Genomic DNA, 15,284 nt, shown 5'->3' with positions numbered 1-15,284 from the left:
TATTGTTTTGTCAGATTTATTTTCTTAATTTGTTAAAAGCAGTCAGTATTAAACTAGAAAAAAATACCTTAACAAATTCAAATATAATTGACAAAGTGGCGTACATGATTGCTCACAATTTTCCCGACGCGTACTCCGATCCCCAGGGTCAACATTACAATGGCCGTTGTATACATAGTTTATATACGATGTTCCAGTTACGAATCTCTAAGGATTTTCTGACACCGGCAGTCAGGAATTGTCATGGCGCGTGTTGACACGCATTACCTCCATGCAATTTCGTTAAAGCCAAAAAGTGCTAATTACTGTAATTTTTTACTTCTTATAGCTGCAACATCTTTCTTTTCTATTGCATATTTTGTTTTGAGAAAACCTTTAGATACATTGGGCGACCCGTCAGATCAATTTGTAGTTAAAAATATTCCCAAGAGGTATACGAAATTGGAAGGCATAGATCCTGAAGAAAGAGAGGTATTTCACGGATTTCAGACATCTTTCCTTCCTCATGAGGAAATAATATTCTCTCAACGAGATACAAATTACAGTGAACTTTATAAGGGTAATATCACAAGTGATATAATTATATGGGATGATGAAGAAAGACATCATCACGTACCGACAAGGTTTAAACGGAAAAGTCAATTTACATTTACGTCTTCAGATTACGGGTAAGTAGTTAGTAATTATTTTCCGATAATATATCAAAAATATAATTCCTTCATTTTGTTTGTAATTTTATTTTCTATTATATGCAAACATACACATACTTTAAAAAAAACTTCGGTTAAAAAAAATATTATTTCCTTATAAAAATCCTAAAAACACAAAAACAGTATAAATGAATTCTAGTTTAGAAAATCCAATTTACAAAAAAACACAAAACGAAGAAAATGAAGAAGAAGACGCAGAAGAAAATGTGGGAGAGTCTGAAATTGATTATGAAAGTAAGTCTAATGAACAATATGATGAAGAAGGGAATTTACAAAGGTAGGATATCTACCTTAATTACTGCTTATCTTACTAATAAATTATGTTATAGCGACGAAACAATATATAATATGTAAAATCTATAGGCGTAATTGTATATGGAATACATATTTTTTCTCTATTTATTTCTTATAACTTTATATTTTGTCTAAGAACGTTCGTTTGCATGTTTATTTGTTTAATTTACATGAAAGTGTTGTTCATCCGGAAATATATGTGGATCGTGGTCCACTTGATGACGTAGAACAAGTCCGTCGTCAACCAGAGCTAGAAGAAGCAGAGATGGGCTCTGCTGCACATATGTATAAGCCAGTCAAACCTCACTCAGGTAAATAACAAATTACTCTAGTTACTCTAGTTATAAATTAAATTAATTTTGTGACACATACATAATTATACATCTATCCATTCACGAAGGCGCACAGTTTTAGCGAGTTTTAATAAAATAAACTAAAAAAAGTATGGACTAAGACATTTAAGTTTTGTATTTTTTTGTACGTACTTTACGCGCAAACATTTTGTAAGTTCGAGCGTTACTCATTCGTACTAATGCACCTCGATAATAATTTAACATGGAGGAGCACGCCTCCGTGAGTTAAAATAGGTCTATAAATATTACTAGTCTACTATATCACTACCAACTCAGACTATTGACGTATATACCTAGATTCGATTTTATAAACATACAATATTGATTTATCAATTGTACTATGTGCGATTAGAATCGCACACCATTAGCAAGTAAATACGAGTGATGTTCATCTTTATATTGAGGTTTCATAAGAAATGGAAAAATGCAGTTTTTTTCAGATATATAATATGGCTGATATATGGAACATTTACGAGAAAATACATTTGCTATTAAGTTTTTTAAGTATAGATATATACGTAGTTTTCAAAATATGCTAGTCATGTCTTATTTTGAAAAACTCTTGCATAGGAACTTAAACTATTTAAATAAAACCGTACATAAAATGCAGGCAAATTAAAACTTACATACACATACATTTATTTGAAATGAACAAAAACTCTTAGTTTGTTACGATCATCCAGGTATCCATTCCTTTTGGAAAATACAAGGTGATAGGGAGACTATTCGGCATACGCAGGCAAGCATAATGAAACAGTATATGGACAAAGAAGCAGATCCTTGTCATGATTTTTATCAATATGCGTGTGGAAACTGGCCAGCACTCAACCCTATTCCAGCCGATAAAGCTGGGTGAGTGAACTTTGATAAACAATTTAATTTAATCACGTCTTATAAAGTGTGTATCATTATCTTCTTGCAGTTACGATACGTTTGAGATGTTAAGAGAAAATTTAGATCACGTTCTCAAAGAACTTCTGGAATTCCGGAAAAATGAATACGTACCAACTAATTTTCCAGGTCCACATTTGGATTTAAAGGATAATTTTCTGACAATGACACAACCTTCAATTTGTTCAAGCAATCTTGATAAAAAACAAGTCGATGATTTCCTAACGAATTCTAAAGAAATTTCGAAATCAGCTGAAATAAATAATTTAAATAATAGCAAATCTGAAATAATAAACCGCATCCGTAGATATTTAGATAGAAAATCGAAACAAATAAATAAACCCTTATCTAAAGTAAAACATAAATTACACGATCATCTTATTAAAAATAAACATAATACGAACAAATACTTACGTAGACATAGAAGATACTATAACACTGAAAGATATGAGAAACGTACTCATCGCAGACCTCTTGATAATGATATCAAAATTATTGCTAAACCACTTAAAAGAGTGAAAAGAAAAGAAACTATTGACGAATTTGTTTCGATATACGCCTCGACAAACAAAAAAATTCTTGATCCGGCTAATGGTGATGCCGCTTTGAAAGCTAGATTTCTATTTAAATCTTGTATGAATCATGATATATTACATGCAAGAGGACACCTACCTCTTTTAGATCTATTGGATATTTTGGGTGGGTGGCCGATTTTAAAAGCTAATTGGGATGCGGAAAAATTTGATTGGTTAGAGCTCATGGCAAAATTGAGATTGTTCAATAATGACATATTAATATCGGAATGGGTTGGACCAGATATTAAAAACTCTGATGAGTTTGTGATACAATTTGACCAAACAAGCTTAGGTACATCTCATTAAGAGCATTTGAATTATATTATAGTGTACAAATATCACCAAAACACATTGTTTGTTATTGCAGGCTTACCCACAAGGGATTATTTTCTGCAAGAAAGTAATAAGGTTTATTTAGACGCTTACAAGACATACTTAATAAAAGTTGCATTATTACTTGGAGGGCAACTTGAACATGTAAAGGCTGACGCTGACAAACTAATTAATTTTGAAATCAAGTAAGTGATTCTTAAAAAAAATTAATAATAAATAAAATTATTATGAATGGAAGTGATCAATCTTCATATATCCCATAGCTATTATATTCAACAACATTATTATGCTTCTTAAAATAGTAGCATACTAGCTGTTACCCGCGGCTTTGCCCGCGTAGAATAAGAATATATTTACAAATTAACTTAAAATATTGCGTTAATATAATACCTCTTTGTATACCACATCGGTGTGTATTTCAGCCCTTAGGGTAGAATATCCAGAAACGCTTAAATGCGAATCAACTCATTTTTAATCGGTAGCCCAAAAATAAAATTTCGAGCTTCTAACACCAAAATGACAGACATCCATACTAACCTGAATACGAAATGTTAACACTTATTTTTCCCTTTAGGCCTAAAATATCAAGAAACGCTTAAATACGTATCAACTCATTTTTAATCAGTGGCACAAAAATAAAATCTCATGCTTCTAACTTCAACAATGACGGGCTTCCAGACTATCCTGTATACGAAATGTCAACCCCTACTTTTTCTCTTTAGGCGTAAAATATCAAGAAACGCTTAAATACGTATTACTCATTTTTAATCAGTAGCTCAAAAATAAAGTTTCATAATTTTAGCTTAAGAAATGACGACTTCCATAAAAACTTTCATCCCTTATTTCACCCCCTTAGTGGTAGAATATCAAAAAATACTTAAATACTTTTTTACTCATTTTTAATCAGTATTCCAAAAATAAAGTTTCATGTATTTAACTTAAAAAATGACGGACTTTTATACAAACTCTCAACCCTTATATCACCCCCGTAGGGGTAGAATATGCAGAAACACTTATATAAGTATCTACTCCTTTTTAATAAGTATCCCAAAAATAAAGTTTCATGTTTCTAACTTAAAAAATTCCATACGAACGTTCAACCCCTATTACACCCATTTAGGGGTAGAATAACCAAAATTCCCTCCCGAGTGGGTGTCATGATATGTTATTTTATAAGTGTACAACCTAAAATTTAAGTTTTATGCTTCTAGTTCTAAAAATTCTAAACATGACAATACTTTCAACAACTTACAACCTTTCATCCCCCTTTTCAACCCTTTACAGTAGTTTTTTTCCAAATAAAAAGCCTATGTCCTTTCTCAGGCTCTAGACTATTTGTGTACCAAATTTCATTTAAATCGGTCCAGTAGTTAAAGCGAGACAGGCAGAGTTACTTTCGCATTTATAATATTAGTATGGATTATGAGAATTATCAAAAACTACGATAAGATCACAAACCTTAGCCAGTTCGAACCTTTATAAGCATCATTAAGTTTTCTTTTTTGTTTTTATGAATGTAAACATTAGTCATACGTATGTATGACTAATGCATATCCACCAACTGAAGAAGTTTTAAATAGTCCCTTCAAGAAGAAACGAGTCGTTAAAAGCCTCTTAATAACCATTGTAAAGTGTCTATATATTATTTTTGTAATTACAGATTAGCTAAAATAACCTCCGCGCCAGAAGATAGGCGCAACGTTTCAGAGCTATACCGTCGTATGACACTTGCAAAGCTCGAAGGGTTAGTTCCTCAGGTTGATTGGAGGAGATACCTATGCATTGTAATGAATAGAACTGTAGAGTCTCAGGAAACCGTCGTCCTGTTTGCATTAACCTATGTACGAGTAAGTATTACTTTTAGTAGTATGATACAGTATTTAGGTTTTACCTTAATTAATATTAAATAATAAAAATATGTATCATTTATGTATAGTTATCGGACTCTAATAAATCTTTTTCAATTATATACGTGTCATGTTATTCACGTGGCCTTTAAATTAGGACCTATTCCATATATTATACAGTATATCCTATTATAGGAACAATTATATTGTAAGTATGTAATTGTGATAGTGTGAGTAGGTACTTCAATAGGATAATAGGTTTTCTTAAAAAAATGGCCATTCATTTTTATTAGTATGATAAATAACTGTAGCCAATCATATTTCGTTCATCGTCATCAGCACTTAGTTCAATTGATAGAGAAGACGGATCCGGACACTTTATCAAATTACCTGCTGTGGCGTTTCGTGAGACATCGTGTGAATAACCTGGACGATCGCTTCCAATCTGCGAAACAACAGTGGGTACAAAATTTATTATATCAAAATTAAATCAATTCGTATAATCTTGCATTTACAGAACTGTGACATTAATTACTTCAAAAATAATATAATAAGGTGTAAAATACACTTATTAAGATATAAGGAGCCCGTGCTTTATTTTTTTAAATGAATAAATCGAACGCAATTCATCGATCGGAAAACATCCAAAGAATTTTACTCGTAATCTTGATCTTCTGTACCTAGTGTTGAAAATGTTCGAATTTCAGTAAAGTCATGAACGCGTAACATGAACGTGAAATCTAACGTCCACGTGAAGTAATTTGTCTATATTGAGATCACGTACAGATTAAATGCACTAATTTCAACATAATCTTCGAAGAAATTATTTTACAATTAATCATCATCATAATATAAAATATTATGTAGGTAATTTTAATACGTCCAGGTTTTACTACATTCTATTTGGCCGAGAGCAAGCCCCGCCACGATGGAAGAACTGTATATCCCAAGTCAACTCCAACATGGGAATGGCATTAGGATCAATGTTTGTGAGAAAACACTTCGATGAAATGAGCAAAAATGACACTCTCACGATGACAAGGGAAATACAACAGGCGTTCAGAGAACTGTTACATATGACAAATTGGATCGATGATGAGACAAAGAAACTGGCAGCGCATAAAGTTGACACAATGATGCTTAGAATAGGCTATCCAGATTTTATATTGAAAAAGATTGACTTAGACGATCGTTACAAGGAAGTAAAAATACACCCAGATAAATACTTCGAAAACATATTAAATATATTGCGGCATCTGACTAAAATGGAACAATCGCGGTAAACAACTATTTTATTTCAACTGTATCTAGAATTTATTATAAATTATAGAAATACAATAAAAGTATAGCGGTCCAGAAATGGTGCATGCTGGACGAAGGTCTTCTCTATTTTTAAAGGTATAGTTTGGATTTTATTCAATTATTGATGTGGTGAATAATAACAAAACATGTGGCGGTATCTCATTAGACACATTCAGAATTTTCCTTACGATGTTTCCTTCCACCGCGCCTCAAAGCACGGGAGAAATAATAAATACAAATCAAGCACATCAAAACTTAGTGCTGTTTTCCGAATTTGTACCGGCAATCTTCTATTTAGAGTAAAGCATTCTAACTGTTCCATCTCGGCTATTCATGCAGTGATTCATTACTAATTACAGTATCGGTCAGCCAGTTAACAAGACGCTATGGAATACAGCACCAGCTGTCGTGAACGCATACTACAGTCGTAACAAGAATCAGATTATGTTCCCAGCGGGTATTTTGCAACCACCATTTTATCACAGGCACTTTCCAAGATCTCTAAATTTCGGTGGTATAGGTGTAGTTATCGGTATGTTTTTTTACGTTATTTTTTTTTTTCCTTTAATAAATTTATACTAAGTAACTTTAAATTTACGCTTTCGAACATATTTTGAAACTATTATTAGTTAGTTGGATTGCTGGAACAATGTTGCCATTTTTTATTTGCTGTTTAGTTTAGAGTATTAATCGTATTTAAATATTTAAAAAAATATTATTTGAACAATAATTAGTATATTAATTATACGTTTCCAGCTATTGATATGTATTTTATTTATTCATTTTGCTTCACCAATAATTGTTTACACCAAATAATTAACTATTTTACAAATTCTTAATGTTATATTTACTGTGGATCGTTAAAATAATTTCTGTATTAGTAAAATGATTACGGTCTTATCTGCAGGACATGAAATAACCCATGGTTTTGACGACAAAGGCCGTTTGTTTGACTGTGAAGGGAATCTTCATCGTTGGTGGTCGGACACAGCGATAGAAGCCTTCCATCATCGCGCACAATGTCTCATTGATCAATACGGTCATTACATTGTCCCTGAAGTCAATATGAAGTTGGACGGTATTAACACACAAGTGGGTGTAGGAATATAACAATTAATAAAAAGTAATAAAAATGTCTATGTCTGAATATTATTGTCTTTGAATTGTAAATAATAATATTTGGCAATAATCTTTACTTAATTAAAAAATAAATCTTTAACAAATAAGTCTTATATATGATAACATAAATATTTGAATCTGAATACAGTAAATAAAAAAATAGCTGAGTTACAAAAATTAATGGGAAGTTGTCAGGTGATAGTCGAACAAATATCGTATAGTCGAAAATGGTACTTAAGTATTATAATAAATTATAGTATTTCCGCTCAAGTAATAAATGTTGCTCTTTAACAGATGTAATGTACGTAATAATTCGGTAATCATTCACACAAATTTCATAAAAAACAATGAATTTATTGCAGGGCGAGAATATAGCTGATAATGGCGGTGTAAAACAAGCGTTCCACGCTTATCAGCACTGGCTACGTCACCATGACTCTGCTGATGAGACGCTGCCAGGACTAAACTACACACATACACAGCTCTTCTTTCTAAACTTTGCGCAGGTCTATCATATATTTATATTATGAATAATACTGTTATATATTCCTTCCTGATTCTTGTCCCCAATTTCATCAACGGAAGATAAATACCAAAGCATAAATGCGTACGGGTGCAATCTCCTTTACTGCACTCCCATAGTCTAATGGCTGATCCATCAGACATACATCCGACCCGTTTAAAGTGATTTACGGGCCATGTCAGTTTAACACTATCTCCAGGCTGCTACTGCCAAACTCTTGATGTAAAAACCCGATCTGCAATTCGAAGCTCACGATATACGATTGTATAAAAATCACTAGACGAGGTACTTAAATGTAGGAAGGACACAACATTGATTAATAAAATAATTTTACGTCAATAAACTAATTCGACATAACATTTTAAATATATTAAGGTATTTGTATTCTCAAAGAATTCGGCGGGAAACTTAAATTATTCAAAATTACCATAATTTTCTATTTAAAACTAAATTGACATGCTATACATATGTATAGATATACCTAATAATCCATATACTCAATTTTTGGTATGCTAATTTATTTATTTCAGTGGAATGCTAAATTCTGGCTTCACTATCTACTTTATATTTCTAGGTGTGGTGTGGAGCAATGCGCCCAGAAGCAATGCGTAATAAATTAAAAACAGCTGTTCATTCACCAGGCAGATTCAGAGTGATAGGAACTCTATCGAATTCCCTTGATTTCGCAAGAGAGTTCCATTGTCCACCAGGTTCCCCAATGAATCCTGTAAACAAGTGTAGTGTTTGGTGATCAATTGAAACTATTAATATTAATCCCTGCCAATTATTGATGAACAAATTAGACTCAGTGAAAGAAGTAGTGCTATAACTAAGGCGCTTTAATACGGATCATTCAAATTAAATTCGATGGTCATGACATGAAATAAAACATCTACCAAAAAGTTTTTAGAAAATCTCTAAAGAATGTTGCTCGACTGATAAGCTACAATATTAGGTAACAGGCCAAAATATCGTGTTCACTCTTCGTGGATTTATCTTAGTTGTTTATTCAAGATTCGCTTATTAAGTATTATTTGGCGCGGCGGGAATTACCACAAATGTCGTGCCAATACTCGCCTACCATTAACGTTATTAAGAAGTTAACAAAAAGATCGTCACGATAGCCAGTTTTCAAGAATTACATTTGAATGAACTGTTTAAAATAGTATGTTAGTTTTAGAGTACCCTATACATCGATATTTCGACTACTAATTTACACGTACGTTGCGACAGTTATTACGGCTGTTAATAATACGAAGCAATAAGCGTATCATACTCGATTTCCATGGCAAAGCCAGGCCTAAAGTACTTCGTATGGTGGCATCACTTTAAGTTAGCAAATTTTAAACAAAACGCTTTTTTTAGTTTAAATAGATACAGTTAATAGGTGTCGTACGAGATTTATTTTGCCTCATAACGCAATTAAAGTGTTCATCGAATAGTAATTATTTAAGGACTATTAGTCTTCTTGCCATCAAAATAATTGATTGTTACAATTAGTAATAAGCGAAGACGCGGGCCTGTATAATTTATTTATCGGATATACATAAGTTTTTCATATAATTGATTTATCCTTAAATTTACTTATCGCTTTATATTTTTAATTGTTTTTAATTTTGTAAATAAATTGTAATATAATTAAAATACTTATAGATTATTTAGTTTTTTATTTATATATAAATATTTTACAGAAACACACAATTTTTAAAATGCCACATAAATTCACGTTACTTTAATAATACCATTTTTTTTATTGAAACGATAGCTCGAAGAAATAACAAAAAATCAAGATAACCTCTACAAGATACTTAGGTTTGCCAAAATAATTATTACAAACAACTGATAATAATAGGTGGATTTATTTTGTAATTTTAACAACAATGATACGCTTCATTTTCGGAGTCGTGTATAAATTAAAAAACAGATAGTAGCGTACAAAACAGACTTTCACCAGCCTATTTAATGTGCGCTACACGCAATATTTTGAGCAATTTTTGCTCGGAAATACGTATGGATCAATCTGGAGCAATCAGTGGAGCAATCTACAACAATGTCAATAAAATGACAACTTTTGTTTCGGCAATATTGTTTTTAATATTGCTCCCTATATCTCATATTACTCAATCGCCCCAAAATGAATTGCCAAAAATCCAGATCATAGAAATTAAAGACAATTTTATTTTATCTCCTTTATACTTATTTATTCTGCGGCTTAACTACGTCTCGCTTTCGCGGGGAGAGTCGAGGGGACGGGAAGTGCAGCGGTGCCAGCGCGGCAACGCGTGTCCTTGTCGTGTATGGGATATCAAAAGTTCTGATTTTAAAGATCACTGGAAAGGTGAATAGACGAAAAGACTCATGATGAAGTATTCTTCTCCGTTCTTCGTCGACAGTCAATTGTTAAAAATATACCAATGAGTTCCACTTAAAAACCTTGACTAGCCTGCACGCTTTCCGTGATTTAATATACGTACTATTTATTTTCAGATTGAAACGATACTGATGATACGGTTATGTCTAGCCCCCGACTGTCACACCCTTCAAGCAGTGAAGGGTCTGGAAAAAGACAATGAAAATAATGAAGATGTTCGACATCGAGACGCTTATGATAATACGAATGCAGTAAAGATTCCCTCTAAATCGCTGGCCTTAGCCCTTAACTGGCCGAGAGCACGTAAACCAAAAACCGTTAACAACAAAATGTCACAGAAAGGCATTCTTTACCTAGCATTCCTTCTTCTTCCCGCTAACATATACATACACTTTACAACCATACTTTATGTAACTAATGACTCTTAACTTATTGACTTGATTACTGAGTAGACACTGTTAACTCTTAATCTCAAAGCGAGTATTCTCCTATACCCATAACTTTCAATATTAATACACTTTCCAATGTACTAAATATTCTGAGTCTACCCACACCGGTTTTTTTTGGAAATTTATTCGAGCCTCGATAACCAGATGTTTGGATGATCAGATAAGTTCCGTAATAAAAAGGGAAATACTGCTGTCGTGGAGTAAATTACTACTGAAATAATAAAAATGAAAATAACAAATGTATTTACATGATAATTATTCAATTGAAACACTACCTAAATTTGGAGATAGCACAATTTGTGAATTGGACGGAATGAATATTTTGATGACTTAATTATTTCTAAATTAGCAAAATATATTTTTTTTATATGAAGAGTTTAGAAAAGAGATTAGTTTGTTATAAGAATTAGCTGGGTTAAACGCGATTTTATGAATCACAGAATATTGATTATTAATATCGTCATATATCATCGTCATCATAATCGAACCTTCAAAATTATTTTCTGGGGAATTAATTCCTCACCACGATATCGTGGTTGGGTCGACTACGTGTTCAATGAATGTGTTTAAAAACAAACTTAGTTAGGTCTTACTAGACCTAAGCCTAAAGTGCTATTCTATCCGGGAACAAGCCAATTTCTATAAAATATGAAGTAAATATAAAATATACTCTTGAATGAATGAACTTTTGAATTAAACTCTTAAAATATTCGTTAAACATGGTGTGTAAATAAAATAATCAACTGACCATACGATATATTATAAATTTAATCAAGTAGGTACATATCGCAAAATTAAAAAGCATTATTTCATCAAAAAAGTTTAACATATTTTCTCCCGAAACATTGATAGTAACAAACGAATAAATTTGCTTGTAGGTATTTTCAAAACAGTCATTTGTGCTACAAATCTACTTCGTCAATAAACATAATTCCCAACTTCGACACTCTGTACATCTTCGTTGCTCCAAAGTGTCTCCACTTCGTACTGTATGTTCCGGGACAAGTCAAGGTTATCACGCCTCTCCCATCGTATGCAGACAATCCGAGCAATTTCAAGCCAGAGACGTGCTTCTAACACTATTGAATGTTAATATCATGAATTCACCATTTTAAATTAAACTCTTCTTCTATGAAACACATGAGTAAATGGGCAACTTAATGGTAGATGGTTTTTCCTTGCTGTATCTCTATCTAAAGACAGTGAAGAAATATAGGTCATTCACTACATTTTCAATGCCCTACCATCCGTGGGATGTAAGATGTTAAGTACCTTGTGTTTATAATAATGTAATTACACTTACTAACTATCCAAACCAGAATTTACCAAAACAAAGTAGTGACGCTAGAATAACTAACGCCCTATAGGTTTAAATTCAGGTAAGTGAAACAACTTTGAACTATACATTATAGTCGTTTAAAATAACTTGGATATTTAGTTTAAGACTTATATTTTCCTTCTATAGTTTTATAGTATTTCAAAATTGAATTAATTTCTCAAAGTTCTTCACACAGTAGGTATATTTTAATAAACATTGTCTGAGTGACAATGTTTATTACAGACAGACTTAATATAAATCAGGACAAAATTATACTAAACTTACAAAAAAGAAAAGAAAACGCTGTCAGGAACAAAGAATTAACGCTGCCATCGATAACCGCCACAACATATAATAATGCTCCGACAGTTGGCGCTTGACGCAGAAAGAAACCACGTAGAGTCGCTCCCAACCATGGCAAAAATAGATACTCACTAAGTGGAGAACGCTGAAGATTAAAAATATGTTATTAAATACCTGAACCTGCAGCTTTACCCGAGTATCATTTATAAAACTTTACCAATAGCACACAAGCTGTCACCCCCATTATACCCACTCGAGTGAATTAAAACAAGAACCCTATGCCATTCAACGGGACAATTTCCATACTAAATTTTATCTAAATCACTTCAGCGGTTTGAGTGTGAAGAAGTAACAGAGTCACTTTCACATTCATAACACTAGTATTTATACACATATGTATATAGATACATTATATATGTATAATAAAGGCTGAGGCAGCACTACATAGGGTAGAATATTGATCTGTTCGGTCTATTTGGGATCCATATCCTACATTCGTTTTCAGTTTCATATCCAGACGAAAACTAATGAGTTTTAGTTTTATTTCTCTATTGCAAAATTTGCGATAATCGTTTATTAGTTAGGTGCTACTGCTACCGACTGATAGTAAGTGGTCATCTTCAACTATAGAGACTAGCATTGCCGGGTTTGTAAACCCCCATTCACTGCAACTATGGGATTTAAGATATTTATCCACTTTACCTGTAAATCTTGATTTACATTCAACCACGAATAACGAGTACAAAAGTTTGTTGTAGAGGCATAAATGAGTAGCTGGTTCCCATCCAGATGAGATTGCACAGCGTTCTTCTAACAGTGTAAATGAAGTTTCGAGATGATTTATTTATATATTACTAATTATCTACTAGATGACCCATACAGTGGTTACAATTTGTATGTTAGATAACTAATTAATTACAATGAAAGTAAAAAATAAACATAGAGAAAATTACCACGTTAGATGAATTCCATATGAGGAGCGAACTGATTAGTAAGACAAGAGTATCGGATGCTTCAATACACAGCATCACTCCTTAAAGATGAGATAAAATGATATATAGTCCATAATTTAAATATTTAGATGAATAATAGGTTTTTATAAATAGTTAGGATAAAATATATATAAAAGTAAAATTTTAAGGTCGAGTTTGAGTACATTTCTAAGTGTGAGTTTCTCTTTGACTGCCTCGTTGGTCTTGTGGCTAGATGGCCGCAGATCTCAAGGTCCTGGCTCAAATACCAGGTCAGGTCGATTAAAAGTTATTGAGTTTTCTATAGAAAGATACTCAGTAACATCCCGAAGTCAGAAAGTTGGTAGTGTGTACACTCCTGTCCCTTGAAAAGCACGCAAAACCGCAGGAACCTGAACTCTTTCCGCTTGGAATAGAGAGTGTAGCTGTGCTTAATTACACACTTGTGCACTACAATATGTCCTGTATGTGCTGACGCGACAACGTTTTGCTCGTTTTACGTTTACTGAATTACATGCAGTATTTTTACAGCGAGGCAATGCAAAGCAATCGCATTGATTAATTTATTTGCGATCGTTATTGAGCCCGACAAACTATTTTAAATATATCGAAATATGAGTACTCCATTTATATAATATTAATATACATTTGCAATTATATATAAAACAGAACTTACTAGAAACATCTATATCATCTATATAAAGTTTATCGTCTTTACTCATCAAGACAAAATGCAAGTCATTTGTCAAAGGTTCTTCATCGAAAGTCACTACTTCGAATTTCACGTTGCAAACCAAACCCAATAAGAGACATACTAGTGCCAGAAATGTAGCCGAAAGTTTTGATCCAGAGTTTTTGACATTAAGTGTCGCGACTCTATCAAACGATTTACACCTCATGTATTGTATACTTGTATTTATGTAATCTATCAGAGCGCCTATAACAGGTACCCTAAATCTAGAATCAGTAATTCGCTTTGGTTCGATGGGAGAATCTCCAGTAGCCATATTAACTATGCTATTATGTTGCTTATTTCAAATAGTTACTACTTCACAAATAATTTAATAAAATAATTATTTTCACTCAGATATTTTGAATATTGATATATTTGAAAGTTATTATGTCATTGCTACAGACTAAAAATATCGTCTTCTGAAAAGAGTATGTCAACGTAATACATTTTTTTTAAAGAATCGTTCCATTGCCCCTTTATAAGGAATTACTAATATTCCTCTTTACCACTCAATTTAAACTTAAGGCTTGTGTTAGGAGTGTAGACGAAAATAGCCCAAGGGATCAGGATCGATCGGATAAGTATTAAATAAAATTCTACCATTGTACATTTCTTTTCATACGTCAACAAAATTATTATTTTTAAGTTTAGTTTAAGTGTAGTTGAAGAACAGTTTAGGAGAAATGTTGATACGGGTTCGCCTCAATTCTGCCGAATGCGCGAGTAAATCACGGGATGCATTATATGAAAACAGTAACATCTTCGATCATACTATATATATGCCATAATACCAAAATGAGACGTTTTGCGATAGCATAATATTATTTTTTTAATAAACAACTAATGAATGGTAATTAACTTAAAATCTCAGGCGTTCAACACGTGGTATTAATACAACAGATGAATCCAGAATTACTTTTAGACACAAATATTGAATTATAAAAAAATATATTGTCTAACAGTAGCCTTACGTGTTACGGTATTAAGTATATTTGATTCAAAGTAATTTTTATACAATCAATAAAAAATAACAAGTCATTGTTAAAAGATTGCTACTATACAACTCATAATTATATAGTCATTCGTATCAGTAGTCTTTAATGTATTATTCGAATTACATTCCCTCACAACTTATTGTTATCTAAGTAGTTATATATATATACTTATAAATACATATTTTATATATCTATAT

The 15,284-nt window shown here is 32.2% G+C and overlaps 2 protein-coding genes across 2 annotated transcripts; one reads left to right on the top strand and one right to left on the bottom strand.

Moving 5' to 3' along the window:
* Positions 1–204: 204 nt before the first annotated feature.
* LOC113394191 (neprilysin-4-like) lies at positions 205–9,604 on the top strand. Its single transcript, XM_026631410.2, has 13 exons — positions 205–668; positions 850–987; positions 1,182–1,315; positions 2,041–2,209; positions 2,280–3,115; positions 3,191–3,341; positions 4,817–5,003; positions 5,343–5,461; positions 5,890–6,282; positions 6,665–6,837; positions 7,213–7,397; positions 7,787–7,930; positions 8,522–9,604. Exons 1-13 carry the CDS (start codon positions 244–246, stop codon positions 8,696–8,698), a joined length of 3,231 nt encoding a protein of 1,076 aa, XP_026487195.2. The 5' UTR covers positions 205–243; the 3' UTR covers positions 8,699–9,604.
* A 1,976-nt stretch (positions 9,605–11,580) lies between these two features.
* LOC113394197 (uncharacterized) lies at positions 11,581–14,447 on the bottom strand. The gene is made up of 4 exons (XM_026631423.2): positions 14,036–14,447; positions 13,342–13,421; positions 12,371–12,533; positions 11,581–11,846 (listed from the first exon to the last, which is right to left on the bottom strand). The coding sequence occupies exons 1-4, from the start codon at positions 14,364–14,366 to the stop codon at positions 11,686–11,688; spliced, it is 735 nt and encodes a 244-aa protein (XP_026487208.2). The 5' UTR covers positions 14,367–14,447; the 3' UTR covers positions 11,581–11,685.
* Positions 14,448–15,284: the final 837 nt, after the last annotated feature.

Source organism: Vanessa tameamea, chromosome 9 (genome assembly GCF_037043105.1).
Source record: "Vanessa tameamea isolate UH-Manoa-2023 chromosome 9, ilVanTame1 primary haplotype, whole genome shotgun sequence".
NCBI lineage: Eukaryota > Metazoa > Arthropoda > Insecta > Lepidoptera > Nymphalidae > Vanessa > Vanessa tameamea.
Note: the sequence above shows the minus strand (reverse complement) of the source record. Positions and strands in the feature narration are given on the sequence as shown.

Excerpts from the sequence above, each read along its gene's own strand:
- LOC113394191 (XM_026631410.2), top strand. The coding sequence starts at position 244 with ATGGCGCGTGTTGACACGCATTACCTCCATGCAATTTCGTTAAAGCCA. Across the intron at positions 3,116-3,190 it reads ATTTGACCAAACAAGCTTAG|GCTTACCCACAAGGGATTAT; the intron begins GTACATCTCATT and ends TTGTTATTGCAG. Across the intron at positions 5,004-5,342 it reads TTGCATTAACCTATGTACGA|CACTTAGTTCAATTGATAGA; the intron begins GTAAGTATTACT and ends CATCGTCATCAG.
- LOC113394197 (XM_026631423.2), bottom strand. The coding sequence starts at position 14,366 with ATGGCTACTGGAGATTCTCCCATCGAACCAAAGCGAATTACTGATTCT. Across the intron at positions 12,534-13,341 it reads TATGGAATTCATCTAACGTG|CGTTCTCCACTTAGTGAGTA; the intron begins GTAATTTTCTCT and ends TTTAATCTTCAG. Across the intron at positions 11,847-12,370 it reads AGCGTTTTCTTTTCTTTTTT|TGTTAGAAGCACGTCTCTGG; the intron begins GTAAGTTTAGTA and ends AACATTCAATAG.